Below are 25,841 nucleotides of genomic sequence, written 5' to 3'. Positions count from 1 at the left end.
TCACGTGACTAGAATTTAATGGTTTGCAAAAATGGTAATTAGGCATCAATTATTTCTGAAAAGGTAGCTGGTTTCATTTGTATGGTTGGTGGGGGATGATGTGTATAATAGTTTGGAAACTGACCATAAACTTTAACAGTGGCCATACACATACAGTATAGATGGCCACCAGATTCGACTATCAGATAGATCCCTGTCAGATCAAATCTGAGTCCGACAGGAATCTATCTGATCGGTGCCACACACTAGGATCATATTTTAATAGATTTCAGTATCAAATCTATTAAAAATCTATGGAAATGCAGATCGATGGCCCATAGCTTTGCGCTGGATTGATCAGTGCAACACTACGGGCGTTGATCTGCCGCCACCTTTCGACCCGCCACCAATCCATATGTTCCATCTGGAGTGATTGACCAGTTCAAAAATCGAATGAATGATCAATCGGGTCACCCACGGCATCAATTTCTAGCAGATTCAATCAGAGTGATCAAATCGACCAGATATCAACATGACAAATATAAGCATAAAGCTAAGTACTCACCTCGCGATACAGGAAGATTGATCCAGCGACCTCTCCCTGACAACGAGCGTTCCCCCTATCCATTTTCCGGCCGGTGGGTATGCACGATGTTACACGACGGGAGTGACGAGACTTCAAGTGATCACTGTACTCTGCATGGGAGTCGTTGGGAATCTTAAAGATCCGATCCGCTAAGCAACGTTTGCGTGATCGTGCAACTGTATCCACGGCGTGACATTGCGGAAACAGCAGCTCATCGCTCAAAAAAAAATAAAAATCGCAGATCGTTGGGAAAATCATAAGATGATTTGCAAGCTGGGTACGGGCCTTTCAGCTCTAGAAACACATGAATCATTGATCGGATGCTGCTTGGGGGGCCAGCAAGTGTTTTTGGAATTTTTCATCTGAATGATACTAACACTACATTCCACCACAGTGGGAGAATTCCTGCTCTTCCTCCCTGCGCCATAAGATGGAACATGTTACTTGGCTAAACCAAGCATGCATGTCTTTATGGGGATTACTAGGCACACGTTAGATAAAAGTTGGCTTGTGTATTATCCACTGTGTATACAAGTCTTTAGAACTAAAGATATTAGAAATAAATGTATTTATAAAGAAATAACTTGGACTGACCACACACAGAGATAAAAATGGTGGTACAGTACTAAATTATTCTAGTATACATATGGTAGAGACAGATATGCGAGAACAAAGGTCATCCTAATAAAGTTGAACAGACAGGTGGAAACTAGAAACATGAAAAACTAAATTACTAGATAAGATGGTATTATGCTGCACTCCTCCCTATAGGGAGCAACACAGAGATAGCCTGACATTTGCCAGAAAGTAATCATCCATGTTAAAGGGAACCCGAGGTGAGAGGTGTATGGAGGCTGCCATATTCATTTCCTTTTAAGCAATACCAGTTGCCTGGCAGTCTGCCTGATCCTGTGTCTCTAATACTTTTAGCCATATACCCTGAACAAGCATATACAGATCAGGTACTCTAAATCAGATTTTACTGGATTAGCCATATGCTTGTACCAGGGTCTTGACTCAGACACTACTTATGCCAGAAGATCAACAGGACTACCAGGCAACTGGCATTGTTTAAAAGGAAATAAATATGGCAGCCTCCATATCCCTCTCGCCACGGGCTCCCTTTAAGTGAAAGGAACTGGTTAACTCTTTCTTCTCTTCTTGGCAGTTGTCTGATTGTCAAACTGATCTGGAGTTTCTGAGGCTGAAGGCCTGTACACACGCCAGATGAAACTTGGCCGAGTTGGCCGATAATGCTGAGAATCCAGCAGAGGGAAGGTGTGAAGATATCATCTGTGACTTCTGTAAATAAGGACAGCTAGAAGGGGAGGGGGGAACATGGCAGCTGCAATAGCTATTAGAAACCAGGATAAATTCCAGGGAAAGAAAGGGTGCTTAGTTCCCCTTAAGTATTGATTCACAAGAAGAGATGCTGATAGCAGTATTATGCAGTTAGTTGAAAAGCACTGGCTGGTTGCTAAGGGTTAATACACACCCCTCCTCTTTCCATCATATTAAAAAGAAGAAAATGTACAATATGTGAAATTGTTGGCAGTATTTAGGAAAGTGGGAAGGTGTAATTTAGTGTGTCAGCTCTCATTAGTAGTCCTTTAAGTGAAGGTTATACTTGTACACATGAGTCACTGGTCTCAGCCATCAAATAACAAGTCAGCGCAGGCTAGTGGTGGCTGTGATTTCATAGGTAGAAAAGAAATTAATTTTTACACCCACACGAGTTCCTAAGACATGAATAAAGCTGGCTGAGGAGGAATTTAACCTGCAATAAAATACTTTTATGTGTCATTTACACATTTTCAAAGTTACGTTCACTCTATACTTCAATGGGACCTGTCAGGATTCAAACAGGGTGCTGCTCCATCACTACTTAATGAGTCACTGACCAGGAACAAGCACGTCAGGCGGATGTGGCAACACTTCACTAGCAACATGTTTGTTCTAGGCCAGAATTTATTAAAGGCCCTTCCAGGCACAGATAGAAGTAAACTATCAGCTGAGGACGCAGGCAGCCCAAATGTTTTTTCCATTGGATAAAGATGTTTTACATTAAATTTCCAATATTTACCTCAAAAGGTTAGAAACCTCTGGATGGTCCTACAAACAATATTTTACACACACTTACCCTTTTCAGCAGCAACCTGAAAACTCGCCTCTTCAGGCAAGCATACTCTCTCTCTTAGGACAGCTTAGCCACTGACCACAATTTAACCGTCCATCTCATGCACAGCTTCCCTTCATCTTTTGTCCCATCCATTAACCCTTTAGACCATAAGACCAATTGGCCAGGGCCAGCCTGAGGTTTCACAGCGTCCTGAGTGAAAACTGATTTTTGTGCCCCTCTCATCCTTTTCCCACGTGCATATACACGCACGCACGCACGCACGCACGCACGCACGCACACACACACACACACACGGGTTCCCAACCTTTTTGACGTTGTGACACATCACGCCAAATGTTCAGATCTCTGTGACACATCACGTATGTATAAAAGAAAAAATACTATTAATAACCACGACTGGATGGAAAGAGTGCATTATCCTGAATACACTTAAAAATGAAAGCTAGAACATTTCAGGAATATTAATAAAAACAATCAGTGGGACAGTTAGCCGCCTCCCCCCCATTTAGAATGATAGCACAGCACTGACAATTTGCACTACACGTTATAACCGCAGTGCGGCTATCCCCCCCCCCCCCCCCCAAACGCCCTCAGACTCAGTATAGGTAGGTAGCCAGGTATAGGTGACAACAGTATAGGATCTCATGTGTAGGTGCCCTCAATATAGGTTGCCAAGCATAGGTGCCCCCAGTATAGAAAGTCAGTTGAAGGTCTCCATCCCCCCATAGGTAGCCAGGCATAGGTGCCTCCAGTATAGGTAGCCAGGTGTTGGAGCCCTCAGTAAAGGTAGCCAGCTATAGGTGCCCCCAGTATAGGAAATCAGGTGTAGGTGCCCTCAGTATAGGCAACAAGCTATAGGCACCCCCTTGGAATCCGGCGCCCTGAGCGACTGCTCCGGTCGCTCATATCAAAGGCCGGCTATGGCCAGGGCTATTTTTCCTTTTTGTCTCCTAATGCTATGTAATGTGCATATATATCTACCACCCTTATGTAAAGATCTGTAGCCGATTTGTTCCAACAATCCAACATTGTTTTGTATTGTTAACTGTTGCATTGTGTATATTGTAATGTTATACGATTTATTCTGCTGTCCAGTGCTACAAAACATGCTGGGGCTATATACCGTAAATCAATAATAATAGCGGTTCAATCAATCAGAGCTTATGTTCTAAGGTATTATCTACAGTTGGATTACACCTCACTTCCTGTTTCATGTTGGGTAGAAATATGACACCTTTGCTTTTCCTTACCATCAGTTTTAATATACTTACCTGAATGGTGTTGATTTACTAAAGGAGTTGTGTGGTGAACAGCTACAAGATTTATAGTATATGTGATCTCTTCAAGCATCCAATCGTATAGGAGAATTCCTGGTCTTTGTTTTAAAATTACCATGTACAAAATGAATCCAGGTTCACTTCATATCTCCTTTAAAAATCAACTCTGCTGAAAAGACCAGTGAAATATACAATGTGGTTCTTTCATCCAAAAGTAGAATACCCAAAATGAATATTATTGAGTTAGTCTCATACTGGAAGAAATAATTACCACACAGAGCTTACCTGCCTAAGACCTTCCTGGATGGGAAAATAGGAGTGCAACAGGTCAACAACACACCACCACCTGTCTTTCAGATAGACTGCCAGTACTGAGAAGACAAAGACAATGGGTCACCCAGCTGCACTGTACTGACTGAGGGGACTGCTTTGTGAAGAATATTATCTAGCACAGTTCATAAGGGTTCCTAAGTCATGCCTTACAATTCAAAAGTCATGGGTTGCATTTTCACCACTTTTTAATGTTCTCGCTGTGTTTAAGTGGGAGTCATTCAAGTGATCCAGTTTTCTTTCACAACCCAAAAAATATTGGCAGGCCAACAGGGTTACCACAAAAGCAGCAGTAGATATTGGCAGGGATTAGACTGTATGCATTATTAAAGGCGTACACAATAAAGATCAGCGGTAGATCAGGTAGACAATTGATATTTTCCAGATAGTAATCATTTACTTGTTATACCACCTTGCACCAGCAGAAATCTTATCTAATGCTAGGCACACCCTATATAATTTGTGATAGATCAAGTCTTCGAGACATTAATTTACCGTACCTGGTCTTTCATTTGAATACAGTAAATATCAAAGTGTCCATTTAATATTGATTTCCTGACTGGAGCTGCTTGCTGTGTAATACCTGATGGTGCACAAAGCAATGAGAACCTCAATCATGTACTGCGGCCACCCATGGGTTCCCCCTCTGTGCTCCTGCTGGCACCAATCAGGAAAGAACAAGCAATCAATATTTCAATTGTCAAATTGCTCATAAATGGCAAAGTTTTAGTAAATGTTTATATTAGATTTATATCAAATCTAATGTCTAATTTATTAAAAATACTGTGCAGTTTAAGCCTACCTTACCTCACCACGGCAGTTGCTAGCTTGGCACTACCCAGACATACTGGTGTGTGTTTGTATACACATACATACATATTACATCGTATATGTTAAGGTATTATCTATGAAAAGCTGTCATACAGCATGCAGTCATCCCTGCTTCAAGTCCCAGCCAGGGCTCTATCTGCAGTTTGTATGTTCTCCCCTAACTGCGTGGGTTTACTCTGGGCACTCCAGTTTTCTCCACATCCCAAAGACATAGAGATAAGTTGATTGCCTTCCTCCGAACGCTGTCCCTAGACTATTATGGACATATGGGATAAGATTGTGAGTACCTCTGAGGGACAGATAGTGATAAGACTATATACTCTGTCAGGCCAGTTGCATACCTGAGGTTTGGGATGCGGTGCGAGCTTCATAAGACCCTGCTACACTGTGTGGCGACAAGGTCAAATGCATAGGTCCACCCGAGGCTAGGGACATACTCCCTGCCGAGCAGGAATTATGTAATTGGGATTTCTGTTGCTCCACACTTCCCGCCATGCACACTTGCTGCGTCGCCCATTGACTTGCATTGTTGCATGATCTGTGCGGTAGGCACACAGATCATGCGGTAATGTGCTGCAAAATTTGCGTTAGCATTGCAACGATTTGGATACTTCCGCGCACTACATCACGTGAACTGAGTAGCTCTCCATAGACTTACATGGCTTGCAGCAGGGTAAGTGGCGTGTAAGAGTAACAGGGGCCAACGCAGTGTGCAAGTGAGCAAAAGGCCTAAAGGTCTGTGGAAGATGTCAGTGCTATACAAATAATAATAATAATGTAGTCTAACTGTACATCATATCAGGGATATCAAGGCTGTGCACGCAAATGCACATGATATGAATGCTACCTTCATCTCTTCTCTGAGGGTGAACCAAGAGCAGCATTTTCTGTGACTCCTCATCTCGGTATAAGGGCATGTGCAGAACACTGTTCCCATCTACATTTACCTGAAAAAAATGACAAAGCATATTTTAGCATCATCCCAGGCTATGACGTAAATTACTGAAATCATTCTTTCAACTTGTAAATTCAGGATGTGTTATTACAGTATTTCTGGATACTTTTGTTAATTTATGTGTAGCAAAAATACTCAAGAGCAGGGACGGTTAAAGTAACAATTGGGCAATAGGGCAAAATTAGCCTGGGGGCCCCCCCAACAGACACCCCGACCAAAAAGCGTTCATTAGGGGCCCTTTGTTGCAGCCAAATTTCCCTCCTGGGTCCCAGAGCTGGCTGCTGACCCTCCCCTCAATCATCCTCCCAACTTAACAGACTCTGCAGAGTCCCTGGGGAGCAACAATTAAGATGGGGGAGGGACACCTCGGGGGCCCCTACAGGCTCTGGGGCAATTGCCCATTTTTTCCTATGGTAGCTCCGGCCCTACTCAAGAGCCAAGGGCACGAAAAAAGTACTGTCAAAGTGAAGCCTTTAATGTATGCACACATGTTATTAGCGACATATGGAAGACACCATTGCTCACTACCTAAAAAGTGCGGTATGGCTATAATGCTAGTCATCTGCCTGTGCAGAGACAGCATTACAATAGTTAAAGTCATCCTGATATCCCTTTAGATGTATGTTTTGCTATACTGTTTGTTATATTGCCTCTGCTCGCTTTGAATGTGTCTATTAGTCTTTCTTAACATGTTATTTACAGGCTGGCTTCAGCATGTAGCATTGTAGTGTGTTGTGTTGGTGGTATAATGGTTAGGATAGCAGCCTACAGAGCAGTAGGCCTGGGTTCTATTCCCAGCCAATGAGAGTTGGCTTTTGACATGCTACAAATCCTTAAGCAAGCTAATTTTTATCTTGGATATATCATAATGGTACATGCTAGGCTGGCTTCAGCATGTAGTGTTGGTGGTGGTATAGTGGTGAAGTGAGCTACCTACCACGCACTCAGACCTGGGTTCAATTCCCAGCCAAGGTATGTAAGCTGGCTTTTGAAATACTACAATACCCTGGAAGACGAGACCCTCCTCCCTCCGGGAGGAAGAAGGAAGGGAGGAAGGAGGAAGGGAATAAGAAAAGGACTAAGGGAACAGTTAATAGTGTCTATGGGCTACCAAATAGGATAAACAAGGTTACTTTTGCAATTATTTTAATTTTTACGGCGGAATCCGGAATTCCACGGAATTTCATACAAATCCGGCAGAATTTGTATGAAATCCCTAGTTCTGACCTTCCTGATCTTCATATTTATCCTAATTAAGTCTGTCAGAAGGGAATGAAGTCAAAAAATCAGCATTATATCTGCAACCATGGGATTTACCAAGGAGCATCAACAATGGAAGCTTCCTTCTTTCTTTCATGACTTTCTCTTAAAGATTTGTGTGTGCTTGGACTACATTACAATATGGGACAGTGGGAGCGTGGGAAATACTTTGGAGAGCACTATGAAGCTGAGAAAAAGTATAGGAAGCCCAGGAAAATGTTTATTAGACAAGTGAGGCACTGAAACACACTAAACAAGCTGTATGTGGAACCGCCCAATATTTGCCACACCTACTTTTCGACCACTCAGTTACAGCTTCACCCCATCTAGCGAAGATAAATTTCTGGGGAGAACAATGCTTTATTCTGTGGTGCAAAACAGAAGTGTTTTGCATATAATTTTAGTAAGGAGGCTTTTGGTCTCTTTCAGTCCATTACACACTCCTAGGAGTTCTTGTTCACCATGAGCATGCTGGGCAATCTAAAACTATGTGGTGACATAGTGGAGGAAGTTGAGGATATATTTTTACTTATCATGGAATAACACTGGAGGCTGAAGAAGAGAGGTTGTATTCCAAAAACTGATCTTTCAAATAATGACTCTGAAATACATTTATCACAATAACGTAGCAAGCACACACTATCAAGAAAAGCGTATTTAGCGTTGCACTGGACATATACTAGTTCGTGACCGTTATGGTAACAAAAAAAAGAAATAAAGAATCCCTCAGTAGAGCTGTATACACTGCAAAGAATGATGGAAAATATTAATTTAGCTTTTTTACAATTTTTATTTGCAGATAAAACACATTCCTCAGTGTTCTTAGCAGATACACTTGTGTCCTTAGTGACTGAACAGCTGGTTGAAGGAGGTGGAGCTGCGGCCCAAAGATTGAGGGAAGACAGGACGTGGATAACAGTAGGGTTGCCTGGAGGAAGAGGGTTGTGTGGACATATGGAGTGAAGCACAGCAGATGGAACATCCAGTCTGGAAATACTGGCCTTAAAGAGAATCTGTATTGTTAAAATCGCACAAAAGTAAACATACCAGTGTGTTAGGAGACATCTCCTATTACCCTCTGTCACAATTTCACCGCTCCTCGCCGCATTAAAAGTGGTTAAAAACAGTTTTAAAAAGTTTGTTTATAAACAAACAAAATGGCCACCAAAACAGGAAGTAGGTTGATGTACAGTATGTTCACACATAGAAAATACATTCATACACAAGCAGGCTGTATACATCCTTCCTTTTGTATCTCAAGAGATCATTATACACAGGCAGTGTGCATAGAGGGGCCAGGAGGGGGGAGATGCATCACAGAACCACAACACTGAAGAACTTGGCAGCCTTCCAGACACAGGCTGGCAAGTCTGACAAGAGAGAGATAAGTTGATTTATTACAGAGATGGTGATAGTAGAACGTGCTGCAGTAAGCCAGAACACATTAGAATAGCTCTTGGAACTTGTAGGATGATAAAAAACAGGATGCAATTTTTGTTACGGAGTCTCTTTAAACCATCCCTAATGTCTTGTGCTCCCGAATAGCTACATCTCTAACCGCTGGTCACTGCTTTCTCTGGGACAAGATGTAAGCAGGCAAAAGACAATCTAGCCTTACTGGAAATTACAGTTTTGACAAAAGCATCTTGTTTTAGGTGCAGCTTTTTCCCGAGAATTATAGAGGTTGACAAAAGCAGTAGCTGATGATTTCTATAAGTGTTTTGAGTCCAGCTGGGGATGTTTTTATATTTGTGGGGGGCCTTGTCATACAAATTTGGGAACTCCCACAGCCAATCTCTTAGGTCCCTCACATTCATATTTTGCCTGGTGGACATAGTTAATAAATGCTGCCTGGTACACTGCAGAAATGCAGCCTCTTTCCTCCTCATGACAGGCATTTCAAACAAAATGTTATTTTATTTTGTTATTAGGATTGATTCCAAATGATTACAAAACATGGAATTCCGTAGAGTTTAGCAAATTATACAGCTAGAGTATACAACTGCATTTGGATGTAAATGATAACAAGTAACCAACAAGAATTACAAAAGCCCTTCCCCGAAATATCCCCAAACCCCAATTCAATCACCCCTCTTCCTCTTCCACCTTTGCCCCCAGTTGTTTCTCTCTTCAAGTACCATCTGTTAGTACCCAATTAGAATCAGAAGTGTATCAAAGCAAATCAATTTAGATAAAGAGGCTCAATAAGGAGGGGTTAGAGATAGCTCAATATACTGATCTCGTTTGGTAGGGACTTCTAGTTTTCCCAGCGCACCTGTATTGCATAGCATGAGGTAAGACGAAAGGTCATAAATCAAGTCATAAATGAAGTTAAGGCAGCTCCTGATAATGTGCTTTCTACAAAACGTCTAACTTTTGAAGAAGGATTTGATCTTTGATTCTTTATGTAAGAAGGCATCTAGTCTGTCCATTGGCATCAAATGAGACAGTTCCTCCTTGAGATCTCATAAACTTGGGGTTATAGGGTAAATCCATAGATTATAGATTACTTTACGTGCAGCGATTATTATTAAATGAGCGAGATCTGTGAGTTTGGCAATGACAGTAGTAGTATTAGCAGGAGTTTCTTCTTAGCTGAATAGGTACAATAAAGGACTCTTAACCGCAGATCTTTTGCAGAGAACATTGACAAATAAAATAACATTATCCCAAAACTTACTAATCAGAGGACATGACCAAAGACAATGTACCATATTAGCATCTTGAAGGGCTTGTTCACACTACAAGAGCTTTTTAAAGAGAACCAGAGACAAAGCACCCCCATGTATTTTACCATATATATCAATGGGAACACCTACCCTGCTCTCTGTTTCATTCTTCTCTGCTAAATCTGCCTGTTATCAGCCCTGATAAGAATCCCTGACTGAGCATTCAGTCTGGATTTCACCAGAATGATTATAACTGAGTCAGTCTTCTGTGATGTCTTTTCAAGCCCAAGACTGCCCCTTGTGGCTCTGCTTTTCTGCTTCGAGGATAAATAGCAGCAAAGCAGAGCCACAAGGGGGCAGACTTGGGCTTAAAAAGACATCACAGAAGACTGACTCAGCTATTATAATTCCAGGAAAGCTAGACTGAATGCTCAGTCGGGGATTCTTATCAGGGCTGTTAACAGGCAGATTTAGCAGAGAAGAATGAAACAGAGAGCAGGGTAGGTGTTTACTGTCATGTTCCCATTGATATATATGGTAAAATACATGAGGGTGCTTCGTCTCTGGTTCCCTTTAAGCACTGGTGATTTTGAAAAGCTCTTGCTAATGCAATGCTATGGGGGAATTTTACAAAATCACATCGCTCCAGTGTGAACACTCACATAGGATAACATTAGCAGGAGCTTTTAAAATCACAGAGCGATTGGAAAAGCTCTTGTAGTGTGAACATGCCCGAAAACCACATTTTGGACATACATTTGAGTAACCTTCAGGCCCGATTTTGTGCTTGATATTAAAAACATATTTGGCGTGATAAGATAAGATGGGAGCCTCGCCACATCTCATTTACTATAAGCCTACTGTAACGATTGGTGTCAGCAAAACAGATTTTCTGATTATTGGTTATCTGGCAGCACGGTGGCGTAGTGGTTAGCTCTCTTGCCTTGCAGCGCTGGGTCCCTGGTTCGACTCCCAGCCAGGGCACTATCTGCAAAGAGTTTGTATGTTCTCTCCGTGTCTGCGTGGGTTTCCTCCGGGCACTCCAGTTTCCTCCCACATTCCAAAAACATACGGATAAGTTAATTGGCTCCCCCTAAAAAATTGGCCCTAGACTACAGTACTTACACTACGTAATATAGACATGGCAATGGTAGGGATTAGATTGTGAGCTCCTTTGAGGGACAGTTAGTGACAAGATATATATAATACACTGTACAGCGCTGCGTAATATGTCGGTGCTATATAAATACTAAATAATAATAATAATCTGCAGTATCACCAATAATACAGATGCTATACCTGATTATGTGGTGATCTGCAGAATCACCAATAATGCTAGTATAGCCAGACACAGGACAACCAATGTGAGATAGTGTTTGGTGCAACAGTAATGAGTAAGAGGAGATCTTCCGAGGAGCGGGTGACTCAGACAGTACTGCAGCCAATGATCACCTGAGGAGCAGGTGATTCAGACTGTACTGCAGCCAATGGACACCTGAGGAGCAGGTGTTACAGACAGTGCTGCAAGGATGATCACCTGAGAAGCAGGCGATTAAGACTATATTGCAGCCAGTGGGCACCTGCGGGACCACTGACTGTGCTGCAAAGGCTGATCACCTGAGGAGCAGGTGATTAAGACTATACTGCAGCTAGTGGACACCTAAGGAGCAGGTGTTACAGATAGTGCTGCAGCTGAGCTTCACCTGAGGAGTAGGTGAAAGCTACTACAGATCCCTCACCAGTGGCTAGGCCCACCGGTGAGGACAGGAAGGTCAGACAAGCAGAGTAGGCAACGTACGGACAGATAAAGTACAAAGACAGAAGGCTGATTCAATGTCACGTTCAGGCAGAGTCGGCAACAGGAATCAGATGGGCAGAGGTACAGAGTCGACAAGCAGGAGAATAGTCAAAGGAAGCAGAAGGTCATAACAGATAATACAATGCAATTAGTACTTTAAGCTATCAACAGAATCTAGCTAAGTGTGGATCCCCAGCTCCAGCTGGTTCTAGCACACTTTGGGATCTGACTAGGGTCTGAGCGCTAACACGTTAGCATTCGCAACAGAAAACACGGGGCAACTGACAGACTAGTACTATATACAGAGATGCCCTGCAGCGCCGCCCCCATCACTCAGCCAATCCAAAGTACTGTTGGAGTCAGCTGACTTGGCAGATCAGCTGACTCCCCTTCCATTCGCATAAAGGTCCTGTCGCCTGGTGCGCGCGCGCGTAGCCCTCAATCTATGTGCAATAGAAGGACCAGGCAGAGCAGCAGCATGTAACTGCGCGGCAGAGGCTGCCGGCTGATACGCGGAGATAGCCACCATGCCGCCTGCCTCTGTGGCGGTATCTCCGCTATCCATTACACTTACGGATTACATTGTTACCTTCTATCATTTTTCCTCTAACTGTGGGATGGAAAGTACTTAGACCACAGCTTCATGTTTTGTTGCAAGAGAGCCTGTGACTTGAGGTAGAGGAATTCTGATTGGATCATGGACAGGGATTTTCTCTCTGTACCTGGTTTGACAAAAAAGTGTCAAATTCCATTAGCAATCGATCGTATGTCACGTAAGTGACGTTTGACATAAGAACAAATCTGGACTAGTGGCAGATCTTGTTTAACTGGTATGTTATACTTACCGTATTTGTCGCCGTATAAGACGCACTTTTTCTCCCCAAAAAATGGGGAGAAAAAGTCCCTACGTCTTAAACGGCAAAGGCAGGGAATCCCCAACTTCCGAACGCCCGCCGATACAAACCGCTGACCCGCCACCATGTTGGGGATTCCCTGCCATTTTGTCCGCTTCCCCCTTGCCCCTTGCCTCTCCTGGTCCCCCGTGCTGCAGTGCATAGATAGCTGCAACTTACCTAATCAATGCTCCCGCGGCGACGTCAGACCTCCGCGCTACCCCCTGCTAGCCTCCTCTCCCTCCCCATCGTCTTTCCTGGCCTCCCCTGTGTTGGAATGTATGGCGGCAGCTTACCTTCCAAGCGCCAGCGGTGAATGCAGACATCGGTCTCCACGCTACTTCTCGCTCGTGTCAGCTTGTACTGATGACGTGTCATCGGTACAAGCTGACACGAGCGAGAAGTCTTGTATTCTGGAGCGTCTTATACGGCGTGAATTAAGCTCACGTGGAGTGTACCATCATTGTACCATCATTGGTTATTAAGATCTAAGAGATTCCCCAACCTTTCTACCCCCTTTTCCTCCCAAAGTTTCATACAAGCTAGCTGGTCTAAACCCGGGGTGCCCGTTTAAGGCCCTATATGCCTGGGAAGATGAAATCATTTGTGCATCTCTCTCCAGGCTACAACAGTGTATTTGATCAAACTATGAAACTGTAGCTGAGTAGGCATAGCTGCCCAATTACAATGGATAAGTCCTGCCAGAGCCCCAGGCGCAGCAACCTCTCTCTCCAATAAGTAATTAAAGTAGTAGTTAGTAGATGGCAGCCAATCTCGAACATGTTGAAAAAGGCAGGCTATATTATATCATCTAACATCAGGCATATTTAGGCCACCCAGACCTTTAGGTAATTGTAAACGTTAAAGCTTAAAGAGACTCTGTAACAAAATTTTCATCCTTATTTCTTCTATCCTATAAGTTCCTATACCTGTTCGAATGTGCTCTGTCTAACTGCAGCCTTTCCTAGTTGCACAGTGGCTGTGTTATCTCTGTTATCTGATCTAATCTTATTTCCTCTGTCGGGTCTGTCAGCTCAGGCAGTCAGGCTGGAATGTGCTGTGCTGCTTGTGATTGGATAGAAGCTATACACACCCTCTCCAGGCCCCCTGCACACTCTGTATGACTCACACAATGAGCTACTCTCAGCCTATCACTTGCTATGCCTTTTGTTTGTAAACACTGCCTACAAATGGCAATTACAAGCCAGGATTGCAGCAGGGAGTGGCAGAAACAGCACAGATAGGCCCAGGAGAACATAATGAATAGGGATGGTATGCTTTTTATTGTAAGAATTTTAGAGTACAGATTCTCTTTAATCCTAACCTTACGTGATTGGGTATAGAAGGCGGCATGACCCATCAATCCCAAGGGAAGGTTGCTCCACCTGACAAGCTGGTCAGCTATGGATTTAATCAGGGGAGGGTAGTTAATATCATAAAGAGAGGAGGGATTTTTTGCCTATTTTAATGTCCAGGTAGATGATGTGTTGAATAACTAATTTTGCTGGAAGGGTAGAATCCGGTACATCTGCTTTACAAGACAGAAATAGGAGCTCACTTTTGGCTTTGTTAATTTTAAACCCTGACTCCAAGCCCACCTCTGATATAACTTGTAAAATGGGAGACAGCTGAGTCTGAGGATAGTTTAAAAACAGTAATATGTCATCGGAAAATAATAATTGGGTGAGTTTGTGCCCCCAATCTCTACCCCTGGGTTATGACAGGCATTTCAAATTGTGTGAAACAGGAAGTTCCCCAAGGGAACTTTTGACATCTGAGTTTTATTGAAGTTGACAGGCAAAACACTCTCCCCCAACATAACACTAACTTTTATAATGCCTAATTATACCGTGCTGTCCATAAAATGCATGCAGCAGGGCGTTTTCACAATATAATGCAACAAACAAAAATGGATTAGATAAATGTAACCCGATCCGGTGAAAATGTTTGCAATCTTTGACCTGTACGTTCGAGCCCACAGTCCAGTCCGTACGAATGCAGGACATAGCGGGCAACATAGAACTGAATAATTAAGAACTGTAGTTAGAATAGCATGAGTAAAATTGTTTTTTTTTTTCAATATTAATTTGAAAATAGTTTAATAAGTGTGCCCATTGTAAAATATTTCCTCCACCAGATTTACTTTCTGAAAATATATCACATGGCGACATCTTTAGTTCTGGGCTGGCAGGGGACCTCTTCCGAATGTTTATTTACTGAGAATTCTAAAGCCAATAGGAAAGATATCCGGTCTCCCAGAATTCTCGGGGGGGGGGGGGGGTGTGCTCCACATCATAAAACGCCTAGGTTAAGTATCAGTTAGAAGGTGGGGCTACTCACCAATATACATCAACATATAGCTATAGGAAGTGTTTCTGATGCTAAAACCAGGTTATTTAACGCAAAAGTGGGTATCAAGGATAATTGACTGCCTTCTACTATGTTTCGTTACAGTTCCTCCTTAAATTTTGAACTCTTTTAATACACATTGCTCAGGGCAACAGTCTACAAGTTACATAGTTATACAGATGGTAGGAAAACAGGCAGTTATTTTGAATTTACACCCAAAGATGTAACACACAAAGATGTATATTGGTCCAGCGTAAGAAATTCCTGCCCTACTACCACTACCAATAAAAGTCAGCAGAGGGCGATCAGAGAAAGTGTTGTTTTTGGTAAGCCCCTGGCTGCTGGAAGCATGCTAAACAGCTTCATACCAATTCCTACTCAGGAAGAGCCTCACAGCAGAAGGAGGTGAATATAGTTAAGAAACTGAAAATATGTGAGGGACGTGGGGGGACTCCAAAACAGGCATTAAAAAAATCCAGCCAAGGTTCAAACAGGGTCTCTCAGCTTATAGGCGGCAGAACGCTGTACACTTTGGGTGGGCCTTTTTACTGGCAAACACATTCATTTAAGGTTGCACAACTGGAAATTAGGTACAGAGATCAGCAACGGAGTAATGGCATAAAACATGTAGTCACAAAAATGCAGGCTGAGTAAACACAGCAACTCCACACTGTAAGAGAGACCATAAAATATGTTCCTGTATTACAAGCAGAGCACCTGAACACACTAAGAACTCCGCTACATTGGCATTCTCCATTGCCCAATAGTAGGATATGTTAGAATATTTACTTTTGCAGAACGTGAAAAAAATAAGTGATGAGCAAAGCAAACAAAATCTATCCTGCTGTTCATGTCACAAAAATGAAACTACCATAAATCAGCTCACAGTGATGTCCATATAACACTGCCCCTTCATGCATGAGGGGCAACATTCTCTTCATGCATGACTTTTCCACACAGTCTCACATTTTACACGCGGACCAGGTTTTTGTTAATTACTGATTTTTTGTGAAGCATGACACTAACAAATAGAAGCACTGCACCCTATCTGCACAATGAAACGGATCCATCCAAAATAGCGCCTGCGAATAATGGCGCACGGTGTTGCCGCTAATCCTTTTGCTGCTTATCGCTATTTAACGTTAAAGCCTTATCGTTATTTAGCGTTAACACACAGAACCCTCTCTGTACCTATCCCTAACCCCTAAACTCCCCCTGGTGGTGCCTAATTCTAACCACCCCCCTGGTGGTGCCTAACCCCAAGCACCCCCCTGGTGGTGCCTAACCCTAACCACCCCCCTGGAGGTGCCTAACCCTAACCACCCCCCTGGAGGTGCCTAACCCTAAGCACCCCCCTGGTGGTGCCTAACCCTAAGCACCCCCCTGGTGGTGCCTAACCCTAACCACCCCCCTGGTGGTGCCTAACCCTAACCACCCCCCTGGAGGTGCCTAATCCTAAGCACCCCCCTGGAGGTGCCTAACCCTAAGCACCCCCCTGGTGGGGCCTAACCCTAAGCACCCCCCTGGTGGTGCCTAACCCTAACCACCCCCCTGGTGGGGCCTAACCCTAACCACCCCCGTGGAGGTGCCTAACCCTAAGCACCCCCCTGGAGGTGCCTAACCCTAAGCACCCCCCTGGTGGTGCCTAACCCTAACCACCCCGCTGGTGGTGCCTAACCCTAAGCACCCCCTGGAGGTGCCTAACCCTAAGCACCCCCCTGGAGGTGCCTAACCCTAAGCACCCCCCTGGTGGTGCCTAACCCTAAGCACCCCCCTGGTGGTGCCTAACCCTAAGCACCCCCCTGGTGGTGCCTAACCCTAAGCACCCCCCTGGTGGTGCCTAACCATAATCACCTCCCTGGTGGTGCCTAACCCTAACCACCCCCCTGGAGGTGCCTAACCCTGAGCACCCCCTGGTGGTGCCTAACCCTAAGACCTCCCTGGTGGTGCCTAACCCTAAGACCTCCCTGGTGGTGCCTAACCCTAAATCTGCCCGGGTGGTGCCTAACGCTAACCTTGGCAGTGCTACATTAAATCCATTCACTACTTTGCAGTTAAATACCTTCTGCAGTTTGGCTTATGTAGGTTAGCTATTGATAAATAACGTTACTGTGCACAATAACGTCTACTGTTTGGCATATGAACGGCGCTATTGATAAATAACGTTACTGTGTGCCGTTTTTCTTCTTTTTTCCCTGTGCGCCACTATTATGCAGTACTAACGATAAATAGCAATAAGCATATCTTTATAATGCGGCACCATTTTTATGCATAGGCCCTGTGCGCCATTATTCACTGATCCGAATCAAACAAGTAAAGAGGAACTGTAACCAAGTATTGAACTTTTTTTTTTTTCTCACAAAAGATCTTTATTGCTTTCAACAAAGTAAACTGCAAACAGTACGGTGGAACATATCGCATCCAAGTATTAAACTTTATCCCAATCAGTAGCAAATAACCCTTTCCCTACAAGAAATCTACCTTTCCTCGAATAGATCATCAGAGAGGGGTCTGTGTGGCTGATATTGTGGTCAAACCCCTCCCACAGTGTAATGCCATATAGGTCCTAACAGTTTCCTGTATGTGAACTTCATTGCAATGTGGAAAATAATGGCTTTTTCCAACTGCCAAGCAAGCAATATCTCCCTCTGTGCACAGAACTCTCAGTAACAAACATGCTCACCTGGCAGAACTAAAGATGTCACCACCAGTGATACATTTTATAATGTCAATCAGAGAGATGAAAAGATTTTACAATGTGCAAACACTGACTAAATAAATTATAAGTGCGTGTTGTAAACAATAATCCATTTTATTCATTATATCATCCCTCCCAACTTTTTGAGATGAGAAAGAGGGACACTTAAGCCACTCCCCTGCCACACCCCTGATCATGCCCCCATCACACCCCTAGTCACGCATACCATAAAGATTTCGTAAAAAAATATGTTTTATCATTAAAACCACACTGGTCCTTTCTATCCTGGGTCATTTTCCTTCATATTAACATTTTAAAATTAAAAGTAATATATCAATTTAAAGGAAGGGAATAAAGTTTAGAGTCAAACATATTTTTTAGTAAAGAAATATATATATATATATATATATATATATATATATATATATATATATATATATATTTACATAGAAAGAGGGACAAAGTGCTGAAAGAGGGACAGAGGAGGAGGAAACAAGGCCAGGGCTCCCAAAGAGGGACTGTCCCTCCAAAAGAGGGACAGTTGAGAGCTATGATTATATTATTTTCACTACAGTTCTTAGTTAAAGGTTTCCAAACATTCCTGTATGCTTCACACACAGAAAAATATTGGATTTTTAATCTGTTGTTGCAGTAGCTGAAATTCTGGCAAGAGGTTTTATTCAGCCTGCATCAGATCCAGTCAGAGGGCCATCACCAGGAGGAGAGACTGCAGAGGGATTTGCAGCACAGCAGACAAATCATTGGCTATATATTGGCATCAATGAGGTGCACTGGGGAGACTGAGATGCTTTTGAGCCACTGGGCCAGCATGTGAAAATATATGAGAATATGCAGACTTATTTATTATGAAGGACAGTATTACCTCTTGAAACAAAAGGTAATTTGGCATGATGCAACACCAATAATGCAGGACTTCAATAAAGTAGGCAAAACAAAGTCCTTATTTACTGTACACTGAATTAATAATACCACTTATATACAGGTGTTTTGAGGTATTTGCCCCTGATCAGTGCGCGGTATGGGTTTGTACAAACCTGTTTGTGGTAAAGCTTAAAGGAATAGCGGTCAACAGTCAAGTTAGGGTGACCTAAGGCCACTGTGATTTTGTGTAGAACACTTAGCCTTACTACAGTATACACAAAATCATATATAGCCATACTTCACGCAGCTGGAGCCTGGGGATATCCTGAAACAGCTGTATATACATAAAAACAATTTAGTATAAATAAAAGTTATGGATGTATTATGAAGAAAGTCTGACTTACACAGGTAAAAAACAAAAGATTAACACTGTTTTTGCCTGCTGATGGGATGCATTAAAATAAAGTACATGTTTTCTTTTACATGATCATGTGGCATTTTTCACATGGTCACGTCAAATTTTTTGCGTATATACGCCTACCTTTATGCGCGCTCAGGTGATCTTGGTCATGTGATCGGCGCCTCTTAAGCACGATATGGGCCTTGCAGTGTTCATTCTGTAGCCTTGTTTATTTGCTGGCATAGCGCTTTTTATGGGTGTTTACATCCATACCATGGTGCTTTTTACAGACCAGATTAGGACTTTTTGTCTGATAGTAGGCATGCGGTGGTGAGGTAGTCATAACAACCAATTTATATGTTTACAACTTTTGTCCTTCACTATTGGTGGATCTCATCATGGGTTTGCCATGTGGGTGTATTGTTTTCCAACCACCTGGATCATAATCATTTTCCTGCTCTGTCAGGCGATTCCCTAGATGTTTGCAATCTTCCATCAGGCCCTCTTTGAGGAATTTTATTGGTGGATTTGAATTTTATGGATTACTGTGATTGGTTCACTATGGGTATTTAGGCAGATTGTGTTGGGCTTTATAATGAGTGCACATTTATCAGCTTGAGGACGGGCAGTACACCTGAAACAGCTCTAGGCCAGTGTCTGTCGCCATGATCTAATGGACACTGCTGTGGACTATGGACTCTGACCTTCCTACAGCTTAAAGGGATACTGTATGGGGGGGTCGGGGCCGGGGGAAAATGAGTTGAAGTTACCCGGGGCTTCTAATGGTCCCCCGCAGGCATCCTGTGCCCGTGCAGCCACTCACCGATGCTCCAGCCCCGCCTCTGGTTCACTTCTGGAATTTCAGACTTTAAAGGCTGAAAACTACTGCGCCTGCGTTGCCGTGTCCTCACTTCCCCTGATGTCACCAGGATCGCATGTCGCAGACACAGACCATACTGGGCCTGCGCAGTACGCTCCTGGTGCCATCAGCGGGAGCGAGGACACGGCAACGCAGGCGCAGTGGTTTTCAGACTTTAAAGTCTGAAATTCCAGAAGTGAACCGGAGGCGGGGCCGGAGCATTGGGGAGTGGCTGCACGGGCACAGGATGTCTGTGGGGGACCATTAGAAGCCCCGGGTAACTTCAACTCATTTTCCCCCAACCCCCCTACAGTATTCCTTTAATGGACAATGTTACCAGCAGGCTTGTTGATGGTTTTTGGAAGTTTCTAATGCCTATATATCACCAGTGTCTGGTATTTGTCACCAGGTTTTATATTGTTTGGATACCTTTAGCAATAAATGAGCAAAACAAATTACATTTAATGGAGTGTTCTGATCTATGTGGTTTGATATACTAGTGTCCTGCCTGGTGCTCTGGTGGACTGATCGTTATTTGCACCTCATAGTGAAACGGGAGTGTGGCCAGGAATCCTAATTTGTTTATACATTGTGAGTTAGGCATTCTTAAACAAGGGACAGTGATTATACATAGGCAATTTATATTTTACAATGTTTTTACCAAAAGTGGTTCTGGGGCGCCATAACGTTACTTGGTAATACAGCTGACTTGTTTTATTTGTGGATACATAAAGGTGTTATTTCCTATTGAATGACTGTACAGTGATGTTTGCAAAACAAACAGCAAGATCAGACATGTACACTCGTCCTTTCTACCTTCTCCCCGTCCGGACAGCAGAAAAACTCAGAGTAACCGTGCTGCTGGGTAATCCGTAGATAGTGCTGTGCCGAGCTTTCTAGAAGACTCTGCAAATCTGATGATCGCTGCCAGTCCACTGGGAAGCAAAGCTCTGAAAAATGACAGTCTTATAGTTAAGATTCAGGATTCAAGCACTTTATTTTTATGGTGTAACACAACGAAATTACTTTTCATGACAGCCCAATGGTGCATATTGGGAACATAGTGATAGTAACAAAGGTAATAAAGAGGAATGATACAAGCATGCCAGGTATTTCAAAGTTTAAACAATTTGTACACAGTGTTAATCCTTTTAGAGAAGATTGCGAGTTTAACAAGTTTATGGCAGGTGGTAAAAAGTTATATATAGAGTGCTTGGGGGAGCCCCAATGTCAAACTAGCAGTGGGGCCCAGAGCTCCTTAGTAACCATAGGTACAGCCATGCTTCAAATGTAAACTCTACAGCACATACTCACGTCCATTGGACGCTCTACGTTGGGGCTTAGTGGTGATGGGCTTATTGGCAGGACACACTTTTGACCTTTTTTTTAACGGTAAAAGTTTGGGGTTGGCTTATCTGCAGGTCGGTCTATGTGCGGCTATACACAGTATTTGTTTCAGTTGTATATTTAGGGGTTTGCCAAATTCGTCTCGGGACAAACAAAAAAACTACCTCCAACACTCAACTTATACTACATTTAGTAATATTACATTTTCTTCCTATTTGAATAAACTCCTTTCTACTTAACACTTATTGGCCTGATGCACGAAGCAGTGGTAAAAATTGCCATGCATTAACAGCAGGGGGTGCAGAGAGCAGTACCTGATTAGCGCAACATGCATTACCGGGGGTTACGAGCATGTTGCTATAATAACGTGCACCATGCTGATAGGGTAATGCACACTGTCCCCATTGTACTGGTAAAAAAGCAGCAAGCTACCTGCGCACAGCAATGTTACCGCTACTTTATGCATCAGGGCCATTCGCAGCTACATAGCCATTCAGCTTCATACTTCTAGGGTCACAGAACAGGCATAGTGCTATACGGTGGACAGCATGCACCTCCTCCTCCCTACCAAATACATTGATAGATTACCACGGCCGTTTCTAGGGCTGTGCGACCCGTGCGGGCGCCCTGAGCGCTATTGGCAAGGGGGGGCGCTGTAATGGAGGGGGAGCCAGCCGCGGGGAGGGCAACCCGACCTCTCCCTCCCTACCTCTCCAGGGCCGCCCTCCGTGCTCCCCACTCTGATGCAGAGTAATTGTATCAGGAAGCGCTAGTCACAACTTACCTCCCTGCGTTCCACTTGCCGCTCACTAGCCGCTGGACTCCTCTCTGTATTGACGCTGATAAACACGCTGCTTCCGGCTAAACAGGAGAGGAAGGGAGGGAGAGGTCGGGCTGCCCTCCCCACGGCTGGCTCCCCCCTCCACTATGGAAGGGGGGGGTTACCTACCTACCTACCTACCTACCTACTGGAGCAGCTACTTATCTAATCTATACTGGGGGGGAGGGGCAGCTACCTAATCTAACCTATACTGGGGGCAGCTACCTATCTAATCTACACTGAGGGCAGCTACCTAATCTAACCTTTACTTGCAGCTACCTATCTAACCTGAACTGGGGGGCAGATACCTAATCTAACCTTTACTAGGGGCAGCTACCTATCTAACCTAAACTGGGGGGCAGCTACCTAATCTAACCTTTACTGGGGGCAGCTACCTATCTAACCTATACTGGGGGTCAGCTACCTAATCTAACCTATACTGGCGGTCAGCAGAGCTACCTAATCTAACCTATACTGGGGGGCACCTAGCTAATCTAACCTATACTGGGGGGCAGCTACCTATCTAACCTATACTTGGGGGCACCTACCTAATCTAACCTATACTGGGGGGCAGTGGCACCTACCTAATCTAACCTATACTGGGGTGCAGCTACCTAATCTAACCTATACTGGGGGGAAGCTACCTATCTAACCTATACTGGGGGGCAGCTACCTAATCTAACCTTTACTGGGGGCACCTACCTAATCTAACCTATACTGGGGGGCAGCTACCTAACCTAACCTTTACTGGGGGCAGCTACCTATCTAACCTATACTGGGGGTCAGCTACCTAATCTAACCTATACTGGCGGTCAGCTGAGCTACCTAATCTAACCTATACTGGGGGGCACCTAGCTAATCTAACCTATACTGGGGGGCAGCTACCTATCTAACCTATACTTGGGGGCACCTACCTAATCTAACCTATACTGGGGGGCAGTGGCACCTACCTAATCTAACCTATACTGGGGTGCAGCTACCTAATCTAACTTATACTGGGGGGAAGCTACCTATCTAACCTATACTGGGGGGCAGATACCTAATCTAACCTTTACTGGGGGCAGCTACCTAATCTAACCTATACTGGGGGTCAGCTACCTAATCTAACCTATACTGGGGGCAGCTACCTAATCTAACCTATACTGGGGGTCAGCTACCTAATCTAACCTATACTGGGGGTCAGCTACCTAATCTAACCTATACTGGGGGTCAGCTACCTAATCTAACCTATACTGGGGGGCACCTACCTAATCTAACCTATACTGGGGGGCACCTACCTAATCTAACCTATACTGGGGGCAGCAACCTATCTAACCTATACTGGGGGCACCTACTTATCTAACCTGTATTGGGGGCACCTACCTACCTAGCTAGCCTATACTGGTGGCAACTATACTGGCTACTTATACTGGAGAGACATACCTAACTAACCTATGCTGGGGCAACAATTCTGGCTCCCTATTAGAGGCACTCACCTAGCTAACCTGTACTGAGGGCACCTACCTATTATTATTATTATTATTATTTAGTATTTATATAGCGCCGACATATTATGCAGCGCTGTACAGTGTATATATATATATATATATATATATATATATATATATATATATATCTTGTCATACCTATCTAACTTATACTAGGGGCACCTGCCTATCTAACCTATACTGTGGGCAACAATACCGGCTACCTATACTGGAGGCACCTACCTGGCTAACCTATACTGGGGGAAACTATACTGGGGCACCTATGCCTGGCTACCTATACTGGGGGGGACCTATAGCTGGCTACCTATACTGAGTGCAACTAGACCTGGCTAACCTATACTGCAGACACCCATACCTGGCTCCGCAGGGGGGGCGCAACTTTACACCCTCGCCCTGGGTGCATTTTAGTCTAGAAACTGCCCTGTAGATTACTATGTAATGCAGCTTTGCTTTGTAATGCAGTTTTGTTATGACTTCTGGCAATATGAAGGTAATACGTTGAGAAAATGTTACAGTAATAGTAGCCAGGACACATTATAGCTGCCTAAAGGATAAAATTAGAAACAAGTGTCTTGTGATTCAGGGGACTCTGAGCATGACTGGCATCCATCTTATACAGAGGAGAGCTGGTAAACAACCCCCTTCTGTCCATCTTCCAGAGTGTTCCCTTGGTGATTACAGGGCTACAACTGAGTGTCAGTTTCCTCTTATGCCTTCCAGCAGATCCTGCTGTAGGGTATCTACTCATACACAGGCAGCAGAGAAAAAGCAGCCAGCCTGATGTGAGATTAAAGTGTTGAAGTGTCCCAAAACACGAGAAGCAGAGGCCATTTCCTAACAGTAAGTTATCTCATTCACACTGTCGCTAGTGAAAAGGAATGCTGCATTGCTTAGAGGTCACATGACTGGGGATAACACACAGCACATGCCTCTACCCACATTTCAAGAGCCACTGTAAAAATATGAAACAGTTAGCCAATGAGCTATTCCCTCAAATATGCCGGACCAAGCAACTTCCAGCACTTTATGGATTGATTGATAGGTGATCGGGCACATTGGCAAATCTTCGATGAGCGGGCAGGTGGAAGAGCGAAGGGCGATTATTGGCTGCATAGTGTTAAGATTTATCGAGAAGGACATCGCTAATCTTTCAATCTAATATTTACAAGGTTGCTATGGGGGAGGAGACCGGTGGAGCAACGCAGATGTGACATCACATTGTGGGTGGGACAAACAGCGAGAACAAAGCCATTGGTCATTGCTCAGCCAAGTTGATCTGACTGGTGAATCGCTGGCCGGTTGGGGACTTCTGTACTAGGGATGATTACAGATATGCAAATTAGTCTGAGTTGATGCAAAATTATGCAAATTATTATGCAAATATATGCAGCTTGAAAATGGACCAATCAATTTAAACCTGTGTTTAAATTGATTGGTCCATTTTCAAACTGCATACATTTGCCTAAATATTTGCATAATTTCAGAACAATTTGCATCTCATTGATCATCCCTATTCTGTACACATGCTGTATTATCGGCAGAGGGCGTCAATATCAGGTGGCTTTATCCTAACATGCGTACTAAATGGTTTAAAGAGGCGCCCTGGTGGTATATAAAAGCGTTTAAAAGCAGTTTAAAACCGAGAAAGGTTTGAGGTTGCTTACCTCAAGGACGACAAATCTTTGTAGGGACAAAAGATTTTATTGGTAGCACAGGCAACGCGTTTCACGGGTCTGAGCCCGCTTCCTCAGGCCAATAGCAGTGCCAGGCCAATTGAAATAGCAAGCTAAGGGAGCCTCCTGCTTTTAAACGCTTTTATATACCACCAGGGCGCCTCTTTAAACCATTTAGTGCAACCCTAACCCCCATACGATACCCGTGTGAGGGGTGGAGGCAGAACATATGTGGTTTACACCATGGTGGACATCTGCCTCCCTTCTTTTTTCCAAGGAGAGCGACCGCATCCAGATCCTTAGTGACCTCCCCGAGTGGAGTCGGGTTAATTGTCTCCACCTGCTTCCTATGGTCGGTTGCCCCCTTGCAACCCACTCTTGTGAGTAGGTTCTTATCTTCTACATTGACAATTTTGACTAAACATATTACACTTTTGGGCTCCCGTGTTTTTTGTTTCCTGTGTCTTTTCCCCAGAAGGTGTCCTGACACCAATCATCCACTACTAACATGCGTACAAACGTTTAGTCACTGTGCTGGTCACCTAGCATAGCTAAGTGAGTAAGGCACTGTACTGGCTGCCTAGCACTGCAAGGCGAGTGTAGGGCAC

The 25,841-nt window shown here is 43.9% G+C and overlaps 2 protein-coding genes across 3 annotated transcripts in view; one reads left to right on the top strand and one right to left on the bottom strand.

The window, feature by feature from the left end:
- The window catches only part of LOC137561188 (protein FAM169B-like), a 69,347-nt gene that overhangs the window by 22,206 nt on the left and 21,300 nt on the right, over positions 1–25,841 (bottom strand). For both annotated transcript variants that reach the window (XM_068272451.1, XM_068272452.1), the window contains exons 2-4: positions 20,723–20,856; positions 5,991–6,090; positions 4,268–4,353 (exon numbers count right to left, since the gene is read on the bottom strand). In XM_068272451.1, coding sequence (XP_068128552.1) covers positions 4,268–4,353; positions 5,991–6,090; positions 20,723–20,856 — 320 coding nt within the window. The remainder of the gene's footprint in view (positions 1–4,267; positions 4,354–5,990; positions 6,091–20,722; positions 20,857–25,841) is intronic.
- Positions 24,286–25,841, top strand: part of PGPEP1L (pyroglutamyl-peptidase I like) — a 72,382-nt gene continuing 70,826 nt past the window's right edge. The window contains exon 1 of the mRNA XM_068272453.1: positions 24,286–24,400. The gene's annotated coding sequence lies outside the window, so the exon portion shown is untranslated. The remainder of the gene's footprint in view (positions 24,401–25,841) is intronic.

The sequence above is a fragment of the Hyperolius riggenbachi genome, chromosome 3 (assembly GCF_040937935.1).
Source record: "Hyperolius riggenbachi isolate aHypRig1 chromosome 3, aHypRig1.pri, whole genome shotgun sequence".
Lineage (NCBI taxonomy): Eukaryota > Metazoa > Chordata > Amphibia > Anura > Hyperoliidae > Hyperolius > Hyperolius riggenbachi.
Note: the sequence above shows the minus strand (reverse complement) of the source record. Positions and strands in the feature narration are given on the sequence as shown.